Source organism: Ranitomeya imitator, chromosome 1, assembly GCF_032444005.1.
Source record: "Ranitomeya imitator isolate aRanImi1 chromosome 1, aRanImi1.pri, whole genome shotgun sequence".
Classification (NCBI taxonomy): domain Eukaryota; kingdom Metazoa; phylum Chordata; class Amphibia; order Anura; family Dendrobatidae; genus Ranitomeya; species Ranitomeya imitator.
This window is the reverse complement of record NC_091282.1, coordinates 489,683,080-489,704,522: the sequence shown is the minus strand read 5'-3', so window position 1 is coordinate 489,704,522 and position 21,443 is coordinate 489,683,080. Positions and strand designations below refer to the sequence as shown.

At 44.8% G+C, this 21,443-nt stretch overlaps 3 protein-coding genes across 3 annotated transcripts; 2 read left to right on the top strand and 1 right to left on the bottom strand.

The window, feature by feature from the left end:
- The first annotated feature begins 6,966 nt into the window (after window positions 1-6,966).
- Window positions 6,967-9,832, top strand: LOC138676481 (uncharacterized). The gene is made up of 3 exons (XM_069765818.1): window positions 6,967-7,880; window positions 8,343-8,753; window positions 9,113-9,832. Exons 2-3 carry the CDS (start codon window positions 8,343-8,345, stop codon window positions 9,641-9,643), a joined length of 942 nt encoding a protein of 313 aa, XP_069621919.1. The 5' UTR covers window positions 6,967-7,880; the 3' UTR covers window positions 9,644-9,832.
- A 1,019-nt stretch (window positions 9,833-10,851) lies between these two features.
- LOC138676471 (uncharacterized) lies at window positions 10,852-15,601 on the bottom strand. The gene is made up of 2 exons (XM_069765806.1): window positions 15,155-15,601; window positions 10,852-12,263 (listed from the first exon to the last, which is right to left on the bottom strand). Exon 2 carries the CDS (start codon window positions 12,255-12,257, stop codon window positions 10,998-11,000), a length of 1,260 nt encoding a protein of 419 aa, XP_069621907.1. The 5' UTR covers window positions 12,258-12,263; window positions 15,155-15,601; the 3' UTR covers window positions 10,852-10,997.
- LOC138674132 (uncharacterized) lies at window positions 12,770-14,777 on the top strand. Its single transcript, XM_069762079.1, has 6 exons — window positions 12,770-12,783; window positions 13,066-13,331; window positions 13,446-13,529; window positions 13,611-13,703; window positions 13,780-13,854; window positions 14,247-14,777. Exons 1-6 carry the CDS (start codon window positions 12,770-12,772, stop codon window positions 14,372-14,374), a joined length of 660 nt encoding a protein of 219 aa, XP_069618180.1. The 3' UTR covers window positions 14,375-14,777.
- Window positions 15,602-21,443: the final 5,842 nt, after the last annotated feature.

Below are 21,443 nucleotides of genomic sequence, written 5' to 3'. Positions count from 1 at the left end.
TTTTCTCTAAAAGAAGATCAGTCGTCACTAACGATGTGACGCCGGCTACGCTACCTTGCTATATCTAAAACTATGCTGTAACTACTATTATTTTTTTCTAAAAAAACTTGGACGTCGCTTATACTGCGAAGTCCGCTACACTAACTAGCTAAAAAAGAAAAATTACCGTGGCGCAGTCTCTGATCAGCAGGGATACTGATCAAAGTGCTGCGGACACAGGAAGAGCACGAATGCTCTGCGCGGGACGCCGTGCACAGGAAAAAAAGTGCAAAAAAAGTGCGCAAAAAATCAATTGGAGAGAGGAGAGGGAGGGGGAAGGGGTACTGGAACAGGGATGGGGGGATGGGAAAGGGGTGGGGGAGGTGCTGCTGCTGCTGTGATCACAGGCCTCACACACCAGGCAGATGGCAGCAGAGAGCACAGACAACGAAGCTGGAGCAGGAAATCAGCACAGCACAGGAGGGCAGGAGATCGCCGGGTTGATCACACTGGCCACCAATGGATTCCTTCACTCAGGTCAGACAGAGGGGCTTAGACAACCGCTCTGCACGCCAAATCTGAGAGAAAGATGGCGTGCAGGGCGGTGATCGGTATTTTAAATTAACCCCTTTTGCGCAGATTGGCTAGAAGCTATTGTTCAGCCAATCAGCGCCATAGGGGTTAATCAGGTGAGGTGACGTGGCGATCACCCCACCTGTGACGGCTGTGATTGGTGCGACGTCACACAGCACCAATCACAGCCTGTCACATGCTTTTTTTTAACAACTTTATTGTCAGCTTTGCTGTGATTGGCTGGTGAGAGTTCACCAGCCAATCACAGCGATCGCCGACGCGGGGGGGCGGATCTGCCCCTCGTGGTGACGTGCCAGGATGGCCTGCTGTTAGACACAGCAGCCGTCCTCACCCGGTCACCTCGCAATGCAGCGCGGTGACCGGAAATAGCAGCGCCGTTCTAGTACTGCAGTTTAGAGAAGAAAAAAAGGAATCTAAACAGCCATAGAATCCCATAAAAGATAAAATTTTATTAGATAACATTAAAACCACCAGATAAGATACAGAAACATAGCACAGGGGATTAAAAACGGCCATAACTGACGGGCCAAAGCACTAACCCACAACCTGACTACGTACAATGCTCGGATGCATTATAAGAAGTACCCATAATTACTGTAACAAATGTAATGGAACAGTGCCACCATATGGGGAACATAAGATATCATAACAACTTGATTTACATACCCAATACATACAGGATAGACAATGCCACCGTATAGGGAACATTAGATATCATATCATATCAGCATAATTTACATACCCAGCATATGCAGCGGGTGACCCCCATGATGAAGGAGCTGCCTGCTCCGAAACGCGCGTCGGGGTCGGGTCCGATCGCCCCTCTATCCTGTCTGTCCTGCACATGCTGGGTATGTAAATTATGCTGATATGTCTGGAGGTTTTAATGTTATCTAATAAAATTTTATCTTTTATGGGATTCTATGGCTGTTTAGATTCCTTTTTTTCTTCTCTATACATGTTTGGCAGCTGATCCCTATACATCCTTGATGCATATTTACAATTTGGGTTGACACACTGTCAATTTATACTATCTATTTAATATGCTCGCTTCAATACTATTTTCCTAGTACTGCGGTTTGCGGGAACACAGTTCCCACAGCGCAGTACTAGTACGGCGCATGTCAGGAAGGGGTTAAGGGAAATGTTCGTGACGCCACCTGTGGTATTAAGTCAGGGTGACCAATGCCGCTTTAAGGGGTCTGCTGGGGTGATGTTATGGCAGCTAGATGGTATACCTTCCCACAGGTGAAGTATGTCCCCAGGGCTTCCCAGTGTGCAGATGGTGGATGGTGAGAAGCGCAGTGAAGAACGAGGACACAAGGTTGCAGTCTCTTTACCTTTACTGAAGACTTCAGCATCCACAGTCCAGAGCACCGGATCTCAGGGCAGACAGAGTCCAGCCGGTTTGGAGGCAAGTCCAGAGACCCCTTGTCCAGGTGGAGATCCGTAGCCTTCCTCTAGCGCTGCAGTGTTGTAGTCCCTTAATGCTAAGCTTCTCATAAGGTCCTCAGAGATGTTATAGATGTTATGTCTCTCTCTCTGTCCCCCGGATAGGATAGGACAAAACCGTATGACCGGTGGCTTGAGGCGTTTTACAGGGACTCTATCATGCCCCAGCCTCTAAGGGGTGCCACCTTGCCTCCTGGGTGTAGGACGGGCAAGTAACGTGAAATTAGCTGTCCTGACAGTCATAAAGGATCGTTGCTCCCTCGGTGTTCCGGCTACCGGGATCTTGCGCCTCAGAAGGAGGCAGCCTGTGTAGGACTGATCCCCCTTCGGTATCCACTCTTTATCTACGACTTCTTTCACCCTCTCTGCAATACAGTTCTCCTTCAGTGCCTCTTTCTAGAAGCTGCAGCTCTCAGGGCATGCACAGCTCCGTGTCCTTCTTCCTCGATCTCTGACAGGATCCCACCCCTGTCAGGGACCAACTATCTGAGCGAAGCTCAGCCAGCAACTAACTATCCCTCCAGACAACCAGTTTTTACCTAAGTGTGGGGAGTGACCTAATAAATAGGAGCAGAGCTTCCCCTGGTGGCCTGGAGTGTGAAATGTGTTGCATGTTTGTGATGCCTGGATGCAGTTGTCCTTCTTTACGTCCAAACGTAATATCACTCTCCCCTAGAGGAAAATTACATTACTGCAATGACCAGGACCCTGGGGCGCTGCACTAGCATCTGATTGTTGGTGATTTACACCAATGGGTATGTGTATATGGTGTCTTTTTCAGGTGGATTCCACCTGAAAATGTGCTAAAAAAGCATTAAAAATTAATATTGGCACTGCAGTATACTACCTAGAATAAAAATATGTAGATACACTGCAACACGTAAATAAATAGTAACATATGAAAAACATAGGGTACTTTTGTGTAGGCGGAGCTTCACGGTGGAAGTACACAGCCATCCACGGCCCTCCTGAAACATATGTAAAACCAGCCTTACTACTTATTTACTTTGAGGTAATATTTGTCTGTTAAAGGCCCCAGGATGCACCTACACATTACACATAAAGGGACTCTGTCACCTGAATTTGGAGGGAACAATCTTCAGCCATAGGGGCAGGGTTTTTGGGTGTCTGATTCACCCTTTCCTTACCCGCTGGCTGCATGCTGGCTGCAATATTGGACTGAAGTTCATTCTCTGTCCTCCGTAGTACACGCCTGCGCAAGGCAATCTTGCCTTCCACAGGCGTGTACTATGGAGGACAGAGAATGAACTTCAATACAATATTGCAGCCAGCACGCAGCCAGCTGGTAAGGAAAGGGTGAATCAAACACTCGAAAACCCCTCCCCTATGGCTGAAGATTGTTCCCTCCAAATTCAGGTGACAGAGTTCATTTAAACTAAGGCCGGGGTCACACTAGACCGTAATACGGCCGAGTGCAATGCGATAAAAAATCGCATTGCACTCGGACCAATGTTACCATATGGGGCCGCTCCCACCAGCCGACTTTTTGTCAGCCGTTTTCCTCGGTCCGAGACAATCGCAGCATGCTGCGATTGTCTCTGACCGAGGAAAACTCTCGGCTCACTCGCACCCATGTAAGCCTATGGGTGCGAGTGAGACAGCACACACCACTCGGACATCATCCCAGTGATGTGCGCTATAAGCGGACCCCAGCAATGGAGGAGATGGAGAAAGTCATTTCTCCGCCTCCTACGCAGCTGTGCTCCGATCCTCCCTGTGCGAGAGAATCGGAGCACAGACGCATGACACTCGGCTCCTGCTCTGCTGCGAGCAGGAGCCGAGTGTCATTAGCATATTGCATCCGATGCTCTCGCATCGGATGCAATACGCTAGTGTGACCCCGGCCTAACAGTTGTGCTACCTGTGTTTTTTTGTTTTATATGCACTGCAATGATCAAAATGACTTCCTTTGCACAGGTTCAGTCTTTTGCAACTTCTTTCAATCGCTTCAGGCTTCAAAAGTCATGAAGTGGCCAAAAGAAGCAGCCTTACCGTTCTTCAGGTGGCTTTTGCTTGGAAGTAGCCCCTATTTTATATCTAAAATTTAAAAAGAAAGACGACAGCAGCAAAGACGCGGTAAAAATCTATAAGATGCCAAATGCTAATACCTTATGAATAAAGCAGTTGTATTTACATTAAATTTAGTGTTTACATATGGTTAATTCAGTATTTAAACCCTTAACGTTCTCTGCCGTTGCCATTAAGGGGCCTTATTCCTTAGCGCTGAGGAATAAGTCTATATCTTCTCACGGCAAACGCAATTCCCGTGGATGTCAACTGTACTACTGTCCATTTGTTCATTCTACCTTCCAAAAATCTGAATAAGGCTCAGCTTACATTTATCCAGCGCTCTCCCGCTCTCCGTGGAGCGCTTATGTCGAGGTTTCCGTGTAAATTGCCCCAAAACGCCGTTCAGACAAAAAACCCTGGATGGAACTACTCACTTATGAGGCAGACTTGGACTTAACTTGGACTGGTCTGTGTTTCGGCGGTGTCCCATAATTTGAAGCGTCTTTTTAGCGCACAATTATGGTCAAACACAGATCTGTGCACTCCTAAAAAGAAGGATACAACCAGATCAGATGCCAAACAGACTCCAAAGTGTCTCCATCTGCCTCATTATAGTCGATGGTTCCGTCTGAATCACGTTTTTGTGGGATTTACACGGAAACCTCAAGTTACAGTAAGTGCTCACCGTGGAACACAAGAATGTGATCCTAAACTTATTCTCAAAAAATATTATGTACCCCAAAAAGTTATCAATAAAATCCCTAATTTATTCCACACAAAACCAGCCCCAGTCAGGTCCATCGTCTGTCACTGGAACTATATCGGGCTCACACGTTACTGGTAGAATAAAGGAAAAGCAACATGGTTCCCCCCCCTCAAATAAAATCCAGTGAATTCTGCACTCCAAAATCCAAATGCCCAACTGTGCCTAAGCTACAGTAAGCGGACACATGTTTGGCATTATTGTTGTCAGGAGAGAGCATGTAACAATTTACGGGGTGCGTATCGGCAAAAGCACAAGCTGGGCACAATGTACAGGGTGCTACAATATACGAGGGCTCTACACTGTATGGGGGCACAATGTATGGGCACTAAACTGGCATATTTGCAATTCTTCAGAAAAAAAGTACAGCGTGGATGTTATAAAAGTCACTGCAGCTGTAGATGAATTAAGTGAGAGGTGCAATTTCTATAATGTGATCACTTTTGGAGTTTTTCTGCTGCTTTGGCATCTTCAGGTCTCTGCAAATGTCACCCGCAAACTATTCTTGTAAAATCTGTGCTCCAAAAGCCAAATAGAGCTTTTTCCTTCTCAGCCTTAACATATGGCCTAAGGCCGGCGTCACACACAGCGTAAGACAATACGGCCCGTATATTACGGCCGTAATACGCTGAAAAGTCCCGAAAATAGTGGTCCGTAGCTCCTCCGTAGGCAGGGTGTGTCAGCGTTTTTTTCGCATGGCATCCTCCGTATGTAATCCGTATGGCATCCGTACTGCGTGTTTTTCTCGCAGGCTTGCAAAACCAACATACGGCTATAGAAGGGATCCATGTGTCAAAAAAATATATATACAGGTCCTTCTCAAAAAATTAGCATATAGTGTTAAATTTCATTATTTACCATAATGTAATGATTACAATTAAACTTTCATATATTATAGATTCATTATCCACCAACTGAAATTTGTCAGGTCTTTTATTGTTTTAATACTGATGATTTTGGCATACAACTCCTGATAACCCAAAAAACCTGTCTCAATAAATTAGCATATTTCACCCATCCAATCAAATAAAAGTGTTTTTTAATAACAAACAAAAAAACCATCAAATAATAATGTTCAGTTATGCACTCAATACTTGGTCGGGAATCCTTTGGCAGAAATGACTGCTTCAATGCGGCGTGGCATGGAGGCAATCAGCCTGTGACACTGCTGAGATGTTATGGAGGCCCAGGATGCTTCAATAGCGGCCTTAAGCTCATCCAGAGTGTTGGGTCTTGCGTCTCTCAACTTTCTCTTCACAATATCCCACAGATTCTCTATGGGGTTCAGGTCAGGAGAGTTGGCAGGCCAATTGAGCACAGTAATACCATGGTCAGTAAACCATTTACCAGTGGTTTTGGCACTGTGAGCAGGTGCCAGGTCGTGCTGAAAAATGAAATCTTCATCTCCATAAAGCATTTCAGCCGATGGAAGCATGAAGTGCTCCAAAATCTCCTGATAGCTAGCTGCATTGACCCTGCCCTTGATGAAACACAGTGGACCAACACCAGCAGCTGACATGGCACCCCACACCATCACTGACTGTAGGTACTTGACACTGGACTTCAGGCATTTTGGCATTTCCTTCTCCCCAGTCTTCCTCCAGACTATGGCACCTTGATTTCCGAATGACATGCAAAATTTGCTTTCATCAGAAAAAAGTACTTGGGACCACTTAGCAACAGTCCAGTGCTGCTTCTCTGTAGCCCAGGTCAGGCGCCTCTGCCGCTGTTTATGGTTCAAAAGTGGCTTTACCTGGGGAATGCGGCACCTGTAGCCCATTTCCTGCACACGCCTGTGCACGGTGGCTCTGGATGTTTCCACACCAGACTCAGTCCACTGCTTCCTCAGGTTCCCCAAGGTCTGGAATCGGTCCTTCTCCACAATCTTCCTCAGGGTCCGGTCTCCTCTTCTCATTGTACAGCGTTTTCTGCCATATTGTTTCCTTCCAACAGACTTACCATTGAGGTGCCTTGATACAGCACTCTGGGAACAGCCTATTTGTTGAGAAATTTCTTTCTGGGTCTTACCCTCTTGCTTGAGGGTGTCAATGATGGCCTTCTTGACATCTGTCAGGTCGCTAGTCTTACCCATGATGGGGGTTTTGAGTAATGAACCAGGCAGGGAGTTTATATAAAGGTGCCTTCACACTGAGCAATATTGCAACGAGAACGACAACGATCTATGACGTTGCAGCGTCCTGGATAACGATATCGTTGTGTTTGACACGCAGCAGCGATCCGGATCCCGCTGTGACATCGCTAGTCGTTGCCGAAAGTTCAGAACTTTATTTGGTCGTTAGATCAGCCTGAATCGTTGTGTTTGACATGAAAAGCAACGACGTCAGCAACGATGAAAGGGGCCGTCGCAGCGTCTTGTTGTGGCCAGGTAGGCGTTATGCATTACAAAAGGAGACGCCTTTAAATTTAGCAATGTCGCTCGTAGATAGATACGCAATTATTTCGAAGATCCCAATATATTACAAATTACAAAAGGAGACGCCATCTGTCATAATGGCCTGGGAGATGGTGTGAACATTATTATAGTAATGTAATTATCACCATACTCCCAAATGCATTCCAAAGACAAAAGGTGATGCCTACATCACATTATTACATTGAAAAAGGCACCCCTTTACATTACATTACAAAAGGTGACGCCAACTGTCACGACAGCCTAGGAGGTAGGTGTGAACTTTACGTAAGGGCGTATTTACAATGCATCACTATTACAAAAGAAGACCCCTTTAAATCACATTATTACATTACAAAAGGTGACGCCATAACGTTATATATTTCAAATGGCTTTGTTGTTACGTCTCACTGAGAACGCTGATAGGTCACATCGGGGTCATGTGTACCTGCGTTCCGAAATATAAACCGCGACTTTACAACTTTTCAATCACTTGTGCGTACTCTGCCATCCACGAGCATCTCGTGTGCGTCTTGGTTCGAAATCCATCGTGTTCCTTCTCCATCAACTCGTGGGCGTCTTGGCTGTAACTTTTGAGCGACCTGTTTGTAGATCTTCAACTCTGCAGCGTTCTCAATTAGTACATCTACGGTGAGTATATCCTTGTGCTGTATTCATTTGCCATGCAGCAATACTAATTTATGTGTATAGAAATAGATGTATACTACATCTCAGCAGTGATTTTTTTAGAGCTTTCACGTTTATAACCAAAGACGCTTTAGCGTCGTAGTATTTCCCTTTTAAGTGGTAATGCAAACGATTTTGTAGTATGGTGTGTTTCACCAACATGAATTTGGCCATTGACAAAATAGCAACCAATAGAATTTACAAATTTTTCAACGCTCAAAATGGATAAAAATAGCCCTCATCCCATCCCCAAATGGTGGCTATGAGGAAACACACAAACGGCCCCCATCCCATCCCCTAAATGGTGGAAATAGTCCCACGGACCATCCCATACAAAAAATGACTGATAACAATAGGAACGGCATACGGCTCATCAAACTTTTATTTTTTGCTGTTTCTTAACTTTTATTTTTTTATTTTTTAAAGATGTCTACAAATGAGCAGGACTGTGTTCGGGCACTCATAGAGATGTACCGCTCCCTGCCCTGTTTGTGGAAGATAAAATCTAAGGATTATAGCAACCGTTACATGAAGAGAGAAGCGTATGAGAAGCTGGTGGCCGTCTACAGGGAGTATCATCCCACAGAGACCGTGGATGAAAACATTGTGAGGAAAAAGATCCAGGCTCTCCGCACAGTTTTCAAAAAAGAGGTCAACAAAGTGGAAAATTCTAAGAAGTCTGGGGCCGGAACTGAGGAAGTCTATGTGCCCAGGCTGTGGTATTACGACCTGATGGCATTCACTAGAGACCAAGAAATCCCTCGCCCGTGCCAGACTGTGACTAGCCTTTGTGAGCCATCGCCCGAAGATATCCTGCCTGAGTCTCCTGACGACCATGTAAGTAGCCCCAAGCTTCCCTTCTTGTAGCATGCCGTGTGTCTTGTATGTTTATGAGACTGCATGGCTTCCAGTAATAGTGAGTCACGTTGTTCATGTTTAATCCCCCTGATGATAACAGCTGCCACTTCCTGTGTCCGTAATTAACATATTGTGTCTTCCGCACATTCGTACAGTATTGCCGGCCAATGTAGTTCTGCACAGCTCTTTAACCCCTTTGTTTTTTAACCCAGGTAACTGTTCCTCATAGGTTCCAATGGGCATAGAGGTGTTTGGGGAGGTGTGGGCTCTCTAGGGCTGTGTGGCAGAGTCGTTTGTATGTTATTTATTTTAAATTTTTCTTTTTCATGTAATTGCAGGTGCCTCTGCAACAGCGGGAAACAACGGAAGCGAACAATGTCCAGTCCCCTCAGTCCTCCAGTAGCCCGTCTGTCGAGGAGCAGACATGTCCACTGCGCCCATCTAGAAAAAGAAAATCAACAGCAGCCACACCTGTGGATCTCCTGGCAGTGGCCAACAGCATCTTGTCCAAGCACGTCACAACCAAACTCTCCCCATTCGCATCCTTGGTTGAGGAACGTTTAAACAGACTGGATGATACCCAAAGATCTCACGCGGAGAGAATAATGTTTGACGTTATGAACGCGGCAGCCGCAGGAAAACTATGCGACACATCAACATTGAGCATTGACGTCCGTCAGCCCAGTGCCCATTTTTATTGGGGACACCAACAGGAGCCCATGCACAGCACTCCTGTCCGCAGACCTGGGCCACATAATTCTCAGTTCCGGACACCACCTGCACCCCCTTCTTTTGGTGACTTATCACAAGGACCTCCTATAGCCACGCACCACTACAGTGAGAAGGACACTTACTACCAAAATTTGTAGTGTTGTAGTTTAAATAAATGAGACTTGTGTTTTAGATGCTCCACAAGTAATCCCCTATGCCTTCTCCCCTGCAGGCATCCTCCTGGCACCCGGTCATTAATCCCCTATGCCTCATCAACATTAAAAAAGTATTGTAATAACAAATAATAAAATTTTTAATACAAATAATAAAATTTTTGGTTTCTTAAATTTGTGTATGTACTACGTGTCTCTTTGGCTTGGCAATAAATGACGCCGCTGGTCAATATACTACGTTGCTGGGCAATATGCGACGGGGACATGCAAATGCTAGAATACCCAATACATTACCGTCACACATAACTATATTGTTAACGATATCGTTGCTTTTTGTGACGTAGCAACGATATCGTTAACTAAATTGTTGTGTGACGGTAATGTATGCTGGGAGATCATTGGTCGCTGGGGAAAGTACAGCACTTTTTGTGGTTGCTGAATCTCCCGCTGACATCGCTGAATCGGCGTTACACACAGCATGTGTAACGCCGATTCAGCGATGTCGTCACAAGAAACAAGGGAAACATTGGGTTAATAAGTGCAGGGCCACTCTTAGTAACGTGATGTTTACCATGGTTACCGTTGTCAATGTTTAAAAAACAAACAGTACATACATTCCCGCTGTATGGTCAAGTCCCTCGCCTTCGGCTTCCCGCACTGACTGGTGAGCGCCGTCCGGTAGTAAAGCACAGCGTTGACATCACCGTTGTACTTTACGCCCGGCGCTGAGTCAGTGCTGGAAGCTGAAGGCGAGGGACATGACTATACAGCGTGAATGTAAGTATGTATTGTAATTTTTTTTTAACATTTACAACGGTAACCAGGGTAAACATCGGGTTAATAATCGCGGCCCTGCACTTAGTAACCCGATGTTTACCCTGGTTACCCGTGGACTTCTGGATCGGTGCTCGCTGGAGAGCTGTCTGTGTGACAGCTCTCCAGCGACCAAACAGCGATCGACATCATTGTCGGTATCGCTGCAGAGTCGATGAGTGTGAAGGTACCTTTAGAATATGGTGAACATCTACTAATATATATATACACACACACATCAGGAAATCACTAGTGCATAGGATGCTGAAGACTCACAGGTTTCATATGATTGATACAGAAGTAGAGTATGTTCATAGATATATATGTTGATTGGTATGTATTGGTATGTATGTAAAATAATAAGAAATAACAAATAGATATATCGTTATGTTCACATTTATTACAGAAAAAGGAGTATCATGGGTCATCCAAAAATTGTTAAAAATGAGCACTTTTACACAAGAGCACTTGAACCCCCCAACAATATCATCCATAATACATGGTATAAGTTATGCCAACAGTTACGTTACAGCTGTTGATACTGCCATGGGACAGCCCCTGGCCCATTGAAAAAGTCAGAGTATTTGTCCCTGCTATTAGTTGCATCATCACAGTACCTTCCAGAACCCAGACTTTCCAAACCACAAACCCTGTGCGCGTCTAGACGCCATTCGCCCTGGGTTACATCTCCGTTACCCTGGTCCACAGAGTCTACATACTGTGTAGGGCTGTATGCAGTGGCATCACGGCGACGTAGAAAGTTGTGGAGGACACAACAAGCAAGCACCACAGAGTCAATAGACGTTAGTTTCATGTTTAGTGCTGTGTGGAAAACCCGAAATCGGTTTGCCATAATTCCGAATGCATTTTCAACAACGCGTCTAGCTCTTGAAAGTCTGTAATTAAAGATTCGTCGTTCCGGTGTCAGAGTCTTCTGGGAGAAGGGCTTCAAAAGGTTCGGATGCAGTGGGAAAGCCTCATCTCCGACAAAGACAAAGTTCATGTTTTCTGTTGTGTCACTGTTGGGCGGCAAGGCAAGTTTATTATTTTTCAAGCGTTCCCCAAAATCTGTGTGCTCCAAAACTCCTCCATCGGATACTCTCCCGTTAATCCCAACAGACACACTTATGAAATCATAGTTAGCATTTACGAGGGCCATGAGAATTATGCTGAAATATCCCTTATAGTTATAATAAAAGGAGCCAGAGTGTGGTGGTTGGGTGATGCGTACATGTTTGCCATCCAAGGCCCCACCGCAATTCGGGAACTGCCATTGCTCCTCAAATCCCCTAGAAATCTCTTTCCAGTCATCCGGGGTCTGTGGGAAAGGCATGTAACTGCGGTGTAAAACTGAGACAATAGCTTTGCATGTCTCTGGGATGATGACGCTGAGTAGGGATCGGGATATAGCTGCGCTGTAATGCAAGTCTTGCATAGACCTGCCAGTCGCCAGGAAACGCAGCGTGACAGCCAGCCTCTCATCCACAGGGACAGCTGCTCTCATCTGTGTATTTTGCCGCCTGATATAAGGTTCTACAGCTGCAAGTAGGACATTAAATGAGTCCTCCGACATTCTCAGGTAGTTACGAAAATCATGCGGGTTGTTATCCTGCAGTTCCCTTATAAGGCCCATATGGGACAATTGATTCCTCTTCTGCAGCCACTGTTTGGTCCACATGCGGCGCTGACGCTTTACACGATTGTTTCGCGCTTGAACCTCCAGCTGGTTGTGAGCTTCTACCAATAACGCGGCCGCAACAATCACAGGTACATCCGAATGAGACATGGCAACCTGAGAAAGGAAAAAAGAAAAAAAAAAAATTACTACATATCATTTTCAAAACTTACACAAGACATCCAATACTGTAATGCATTCTCCGTTGCGTCACCGATGCTGCACCATTTGACAAAAATGTTAACATAGGATGTAAGGTACTATATATATATATATATATATATAAATATATATATATATATATATATACACATACATACACACACATACATATATACATACACAGAGATATACATGGCTAATTGTAAGCAACGTTAACACAACAGCCATACCCCATAGATACCCTCCATTAAATGTACCATCCACTGAAACAAACAGGACGATGAGCGCTGCTGATTTATAACGGGAACGCCAAATAGTGACTTCTGGAGCCGACGTCACACCCGCGACGGTGTGCATAAATGGAGACGCTATAGCGTTGCGAATTGCGCGTCAGAACGGTAGAATCAAGGACCTCCTCTGGGCGTGGCTGGGTGGTGCCATACAGCGTCTCTCTTGCTAAAATGGCGGCGAGACAGCGATGTCCTCCTTTGGGGCAGACAGAGGTCCGCTTTTTTGTAAAAAAAATGGATGCCATGGACTATGAGGGCCGGGAGAGTCGCCCAGCACACCCAAATCTACATAAGAATGAGGTGTTGCGCCACATTGCCCAGAAGATGGAGCGGAGGTTCGGCATCCGGCGCAGTGCGCTGCAGCTACGCAAAAAGTGGGCCGACCTCCGGTACAAACAGCCACTTTATCTGGCAACGTTGCGGGCAGAGACCAGGCAAGGCAAGTAACAGTATAGTGTAATTGGGAGACACACAGTATCGGGAGGGGGGAATAGGGACACTCGCACTGCCGTGTGGCGCTTCCCACCTTCTATATATGTACCTCGATTTGGGGAGTTAAATTTAAATTTTATTCCTTTATGCCACTGGCCTAGGTTTGTTATTTGTGGGGGTGTCGGAAGCTCTGTACTTTGGTGTGTAAACATTGTGTTTCTTTATTTTTTGTGTATAGAGAGACAACGCCAGCAGAGGACTACAGCGGCCAGCAGCGTACGCCCACAGCCAGGGCCGTCACGTAAGTTACCCCTCATGTCTGGCAATTGCGATGGCGCCTACTTAATTTTTTATTTAAGTCGACAGCTCTGTACTTCTGGTGTCTAAACCTTGCGTGTCTTTTTTTGGGGTGTAGAGAGACGCCGCCGGCAGAGGACAGCACCCACTGCAGCCAGCAGTACAGCGGCTAGCAGCGGAAGCCCACAGCCAGTGTCGTCACGTAAGTTAACCACCCTTTTTTAGAATTTAATGACGCCATACGGGCCATTAGTAGGGAGGTTAAATATTGTGTACATTACAGGTGCAGTAACCCCACCGCAGGCCACAACCCCGCCCTTTCAACACCCATCTTCCTCCCCCGGGTCGGCGTCATTCTCTCCAGCGACAAGCATTCGTAAGTGACAAAACCAGCGAGCGCTTCACCACAGTGAGTTCAATTGTTAACCAGATATGTATTTGCTTCCTTTCAGCAGCAGGAGCTGTGGCCCGAGCCAGGGGATGGGTGGTCAGCAGCTCCGCGGATGAGCAACAGGCGTCCCTTTTCCGTAAGTATTGAGAAAGTGGGAGGGGGTTATCGGTGGGATGTCACATTTGACAACGACTAAACGGACCCTAAAACATTGAACCTAAAAAAAGCCCTCTGGGGCAGTAGAAAATTGAGTGTGTAGTTACAAGTACCATTTTACAATAAACGAATTACTAACGATCATTACCAGCTATACGACCTGGTCGTGATCGTTGGTAAGTCACTGTGTGGTCGCTGGGTCGCTGTCACACAGAACGATTGCGTTAACAATATCGTTGAAACTTCACAGAAATCAAAGATATCGTTACAAAAATCGTTATTTTTGACGGTACGGTAAAATTGCTGGTTATGTAAACACATGCCACCGTTGCAGCTTTATCACTGTCCATTCTCCAACCTCTTCTATCACAGAACCGGACACCGTGAGAGAGCTGCTGGCCAAGCAAGACCGCCTGGAGCGGACAGCAGCGCTCATGCTGCAACAAGTACAGCAACATGGCCGCACGCTGCGACACCTCTTGAGGCGTGGGAGGTTCTGATTTTTTTTTTTTTTCTTTCATTGTTTGGGATATTGTTCTGTTACTTGTTATTTTTCAGTTAACAACATAAAAAAAGTTTGATTTGACACAATTATGTTTGGTTTATTGTGTCTATAGCCACCGGCAACACACCGTGCGCCAAGAAACGTCGCCACACACACTTTTTGGCCCACATAATATCTCCAGTAGTTAAAAATGAAAAGACTGCAGCTTGGTGTGTCTGTAGTATACAGATATGAGGTGGGCCAAAAATATTACATGCATCTCCATAATCACACAAATTGAGGGGACAATGGTTGTCACACGGTACATATCTATGCTCACCTGCCAGGTGTCAGAAATAGTGAATTCAGGAGCCTGTATATGTTTATCATGAATTCATTTTTCTGACACCGTACTTGATGAATATAGATAGCGTGACAGTGATTGTCTCTTGATCAAAAAAAAATAAGGTCAGTTTGTGAAAAAAAAAAATTTAGTTTACCAGTTGTGAGCTGTTTTTATTTACTTGCGGAGCAGGCCAGGGACAGCTAAGCCAAGGTAGACACAAAAGAGTTGGTTGGCCTTACCATATAGTTTGCGCAAAAAATGCTACACAGCGCCAAATAGTTTGCAAACTGCATCCGAAAGTGCCTCCATCTTGTGTGTACGCTTACCAGATGCACAAGATAGCTGCCAGATATGTTTTATACATTACTATACCATATACTTTAGATAAGCATTGCGTCTAGCATTACTACACAGCCATTACTATACAAAAAAAAAAAAAATTGAACATACCGTTGATGAGCAATAAAAGAACCGATGAAGACGCCGGCAGTGGAGTACGGCGTTCCGAACAGAACGTTCACGGTAGAAGAGGATCGTAGCTGGAGAAGGATCGTTCCGGACAGGACGCTAGAAATGCAGGGAAAAACAGGCATACGCAGCTCTCGAACAATGTGAATCAATCGCTGTAGAGTCGCGGTTTATATTCTGAGACGCCGGGACGTCACATCCTGGGTGACACCTATCTGGGTGTCACCCACCTGGGTGACACCTATCTGACTACGCTGCCAATTCATCGGATCGTTAACCACTGCTGTTTGACGTGAAGCAAGCAACCAGCGACAACGATCCGTGAGTCGCTGTTACGTCACTGTATCGCTCCGGCATCGTTCGAACGTTGGTGTGTTTGACGTCTCTACAGCGATCTAAACAGCGACGCTCCAGCGATCGCCTTTTGGTCGTATCGTTGCCTATATCGCTGCAGCGTCGCTCAGTGTGAAGGTACCTTAAGCCTCAGGTATCTTTTGCATGTGTTTAGAGTTAATTAGTTGATTCAGAAGATTAGGGTAATAGGTCGTTTAGAGAACCTTTTCTTGATATGCTAATTTATTGAGACAGGTTTTTTGGGTTATCAGGAGTTGTATGCCAAAATCATCAGTATTAAAACAATAAAAGACCTGACAAATTTCAGTTGGTGGATAATGAATCTATAATATATGAAAGTTTAATTGTAATCATTACATTATGGTAAATAATGAAATTTAACACTATATGCTAATTTTTTGAGAAGGACCTGTATATACTGTCAGTAGACACATAGATCGTGGGAACTTTCCTAGAAAGCTCCCAGGCTCGAGTTCATATGAGGACAACCAGCAGAGGGCGCCTCTTATGAACTCGAGCCTGGGAGCTTTCTAGGAAAGTTCCCACGATCTAGGAACAACCAGCAGAGGGCGCCTCACCACAAATGAAGGTAAATATAGGTCATTGACCTACTTTACCTTCATTCTCCGGGGTTTTGCAGCCACGAACAACGTTGCATTAGCAAAGCTCGTGGCTGCAAAATATTTTAACCCCTTCAGATGGATGTACATCGTTGGACATTACAGATCTTTGGAAGGTAAGGATATTGTTGGTTTATTATGTTTTTTTGTTACTGATCGAGGGTCTTCAGTGACTGGATTGGGCGTTGAATAAAATATTACAACAACCTTTGTTTTTATTTCATTAAAATATTTTTAACTAATGTGTTTGTGTTTTTTTAACCCTTTACAAGTATTGGATTAATAATGGATAGGTGTCATAATTGACGCCTCTCCATTATTAATTTGGCTTAATGTCACCTTACAGTAGCAAGGTGGCATTAACCCTTCATTACCCCATATCCCACCGCTACACGGGAATGGGAAGAGAGTGGCCAAGTGCCAGAATAGGCGCATGTTCCATATGTGCCTTTTCTGGGGTGGCTGGGGGCAGGTGTTCTTAGCCAGGGGGGGGGGGGGGGCAATAACCGTGAACCCTCTCCAGGCTATTAATATCTGCCCTCAGTCACTGGCTTTACTACTCTGGCGGAGAAAATTGCGCGGGAGCCCACGCCAATTTTTTCTGCCATTTAACCCTTTAATTTAGTAAATAGAACGGCCAAATTTTGCATATACACACTACTAACATTAGTAGTGTGGAATATGCAAAAAAATGGGGATATGAGATGGTTTACTGTATGTAAACCATGTCTCATATCATGTCGGGTTTAGGAAGGAGATAGCAAAAGCCGGCAATTGAATTACCGGCTTTAAAGCTATCTAGCGCTGTATGAAGTAATAATATATATACATATATGTGTCTTACTGACATATATATATATATATACAGTTAGGGCCAGAAATATTTGGACAGTGACACAAGTTTTGTTATTTTAGCTGTTTACAAAAACATGTTCAGAAATACAATTATATATATAATATGGGCTGAAAGTGCACACTCCCAGCTGCAATATGATAGTTTCCACATCCAAATCGGAGAAAGGGTTTAGGAATCATAGCTCTGTAATGCATAGCGTCCTCTTTTTCAAGGGACCAAAAGTAATTGGACAATGGACTCTAAGGGCTGCAATTAACTCTGAAGGCGTCTCCCTCGTTAACCTGTAATCAATGAAGTAGTTAAAAGGTCAGGGGTGGATTCCAGGTGTGTGGTTTTGCATTTGGAAGCTGTTGCTGTGAGCAGACAACATGCGGTCAAAGGAACTCTCAATTGAGGTGAAGCAGAACATCCTGAGGCTGAAAAAAAAGAAAAAATCCATCAGAGAGATAGCAGACATGCTTGGAGTAGCAAAATCAACAGTTGGGTACATTCTGAGAAAAAAGGAATTGACTGGTGAGCTTGGGAACTCAAAAAGGCCTGGGCGTCCACGGATGACAACAGTGGTGGATGATCGCCGCATACTTAATTTGGTGAAGAAGAACCCGTTCACAACATCAACTGAAGTCCAGAACACTCTCAGTGAAGTAGGTGTATCTGTCTCTAAGTCAACAGTAAAGAGAAGACTCCATGACAGTAAATACAAAGGGTTCACATCTAGATGCAAACCATTCATCAATACCAAAAATAGACAGGCCAGAGTTAAATTTGCAGAAAAACACCTCAAGAAGCCATCTCAGTTCTGGAAAAGTATTCTATGGACAGATGAGACAAAGATCAACCTGTACCAGAATGATGGGAAGAAAAAAGTTTGGAGAAGAAAGGGAACGGCACATGATCCAAGGCACACCACATCCTCTGTAAAACATGGTGGAGGCAACGTGATGGCATGGGCATGCATGGCTTTCAATGGCACTGGGTCACTTGTGTTTATTGATGACATAAGAGCAGACAAGAGTAGCCGGATGAATTCTGAAGTGTACCGGGATATACTTTCAGCCCAGATTCAGCCAAATGCTGCAAAGTTGATTGGACGGCGCTTCATAGTACAGATGGACAATGACCCCAAGCATACAGCCAAAGCTACCCAGGAGTTCATGAGTGCCAAAAAGTGGAACATTCTGCAATGGCCAAGTCAATCTCCAGCTCTAAACCCAATTGAGCATGCATTTCACTTGCTCAAATCCAGACTTAAGACGGAAAGACCCACAAACAAGCAAGACCTGAAGGCTGCGGCTGTAAAGGCCTGGCAAAGCATTAAGAAGGAGGAAACCCAGCGTTTGGTGATGTCCATGGGTTCCAGACTTAAGGCAGTGATTGCCTCCAAAGGATTTGCAACAAAATATTGAAAATAAAAATATTTTGTTTGGGTTATGTTTATTTGTCCAATTACTTTTGACCTCCTAAAATGTGGAGTGTTTGTAAAGAAATGTGTACAATTCCTACATTTTCTATCAGATATTTTTGTTCAACCCTTCAAATTAAACGTTACAATCTGCACTTGAATTCTGTTGTAGAGGTTTCATTTCAAATCCAATGTGGTGGCATGCAGAGCCCAACTCGCGAAAATTGTGTCACTGTCCAAATATTTCTGGCCCTAACTGTATATACCTATTCCATGTGTACACATTTATTCTACCTATTCTAATGTAAGCTGTCAGTGTGATTTTACTGTACACCGCACAGAATTGCCGGCTTTTCTCTCTAACAGCGCTGCGTATTTCTCGCAAGTCACACTGCTGATCCGTGTATAATCCGTATTTTTGGGGCTTCCATAGACTTTCATTGGCATTTTTTTTGCGCAATACGGTGACAAACGCAGCATGCTGCGATTTTCTACGGCCGTAGAAAGCCGTATAATACGGATCAGTAAAATACGGCAGATAGGAGCAGAGGCATAGAGAATAATTGTGCCGTTTGTTTTGCAAGTTTTACGGACGTATTTTCAGCGCTCATACGTCCGTAAAACTCGCAAGTGTGATGCCGGCCTTACAGTAATTTCTGATGACATGTGGAGCAGCACCGCAGGAGAAATTGCACAATAAATTATGGGGACTAGTTTCACCCTTGTGTGCCTGGCAAATACAAAAATTACAGTTGTACCACTATGCAAATTGTCTCTTTAGAGATGAAGAGGACTAGAACTCTAGTGCCACCTATTGGAAGTAGCAATAAAATGTCATATGTCCTTGAGGGGGTCTAGTTTCCAAAATTGCATCATTTGTGAGGGGTTTCTGCTGTGTTCACATGTCAGGGGCTCTCCAAATGCGACATGATATTCACAATCTATTCAAGACTTTCTTTCCTAGCACTGCCATGTGCCCAAAAAGAAGTTTTTAACCACATATGGTGTATCATCACATTTAAAATATGTCTGACAATTTCTGCTGAATGTAGAAATACTCCATATGTGGTTGTACAGTAGTGTTTAGCCACATGGCGAGACTCGGGAGGGACGGAGCGCTAGTTGCCTCCTTGAGAGCAGATTTTGCTAGAATAGTTTGCAGACTTAATATACAGAGCACCTAAGTGCTAGAAGAGCAGAATCCCCCCTCAAGTTACCCAATTTTGGAAATTGTACTCTATGAGAATTTTTCTACAGGTGTAGTGATGATTTTGACTCTATGGGTGTTTTCCAGAAACAAGCAGCATTTGATGTTGCTGAGTGAAAATTGCAAACTGCCGTTCCAGTGCCCAGGATGTTGCAATCACTAGAGATGAGCAAACTTGTAAGGAAAACTTCGGTAAATCATCACGTTTCCACTAATGCTTTATTAATTTAGCTTGGATAGTGGTGCTGTATGATGATTGGGCGGGTGGGTGGGTCTGGATTACGTGTTTGATGAGGGGAGGGTTAGAGGAATGGGGCGCTTTTCTTTCCTTTAACTTTGTGTGTTGATTCCAAAGTCTTGGTTGCCTATGTCACATTTGGAAATATAAAAAGCAGACATCATGTTGCCGTCATCATTTGCTCGGTGTCATAGTGCAGACAAGTCGCTCCTGATAGTGCTGCAAGTGAACTTGTCAGTTTGCTAGATAGGATCCTGTCCTGTGTGAAATCGAACTTCCAGCATCTAACTAGATTGTTTAAAAACTGTGGCAGTCTCCGCAGGCACCATTTGCTACTATAAATCGTTTGTGAAAAAAATGAGTTTCAGGGACAAATCAGATGGCAAGATTTTCACTTAAAAATCATTAGTGTGCCTGAACAACATTGTTACATCTATCTATGAAAATAGTGATTGTTCATTTAGTGACAGGTGACTGATAGCCTGCGTCGGACTGGAGCACCTTGGGCCCACCAGAGAAAATCATTCTTGGGGTACACTATGTAGCTACATAGAAATAAATACAAGACCACCAATTGTGCGGATAAACACACTAATATCAGGGTATAATATAAGGTAGTACACGTCTCAATTAAATAAACCAGGGGTAGGGTAGCCTCCCTCATAGAATATAATAATCTTTATTTTTATATAGCGCTAACATATTCCGCAGCGCTTTACAGTTTGCACACATTATCATCACTGTCCCCGATTGGGCTCACAATCTAGAATTCCTATCAGTATGTCTTTTGGAATGTGGGAGGAAACCGGAGTGCCCGGAGGAAACCCACGCAAACACGGAGAGAACATACAAACTCTTTGCAGATGTTGTCCTGGGTGGGATTAGAACCCAGGACCCCAGCGCTGCAAGGCTGCTGTGCTAACCACTGCGCCACCGTGCTGCAGTCCCCATATAATATCATAGCCCCTCATAGAATATAATGCAGCCCATTCATAGAATATAATGTAGTCCCCCTCATAGAATGTAATGTAGCCCCCCGCATATAGTATAATGCAGGCCCCATCATAAAATATTATGTGGCCCTCATATAGTATAATGCAGCCCCATCATAGCATATAATGCAAGAAAACTTAGTAGTGGCAAAAATTGCAATAATTTGACAACTACATGCATGAACTGGCACATGTGCGATCAACAATCTTTAATGTGGGAATCTCAGCGCTAATGTTACACTCACGCCCTGACCGGGTGGTGCGAGCAAGGGGATTGTGGCCCCACTGTGCCACAAACCAGACTACCCTGGAAGGGGCGTGACTAAGCAGCTACCTTGGTGTTCACTGGAGCCTCTGACAGTGAGGTCAGGCTTGTGTGGCAGGTAGCTGCCAGGTACCACTCCAGGGCGTTGTCTGGCTGTAGCAGCTGATCCCATTGAGGGACTAAACACTATTAACAGGTGCGAGCAAGTATGGATGAGCAAGACTGGTACTCTGGCGGGCATGGCCGGCACTCTTGGCAGGCACGGCGGGCACTCTTGGCAGGCAGGTGGGCACGGCTGGCACTCTGGGCAGGCAGGCGGACGTGGCTGGCACTGTTG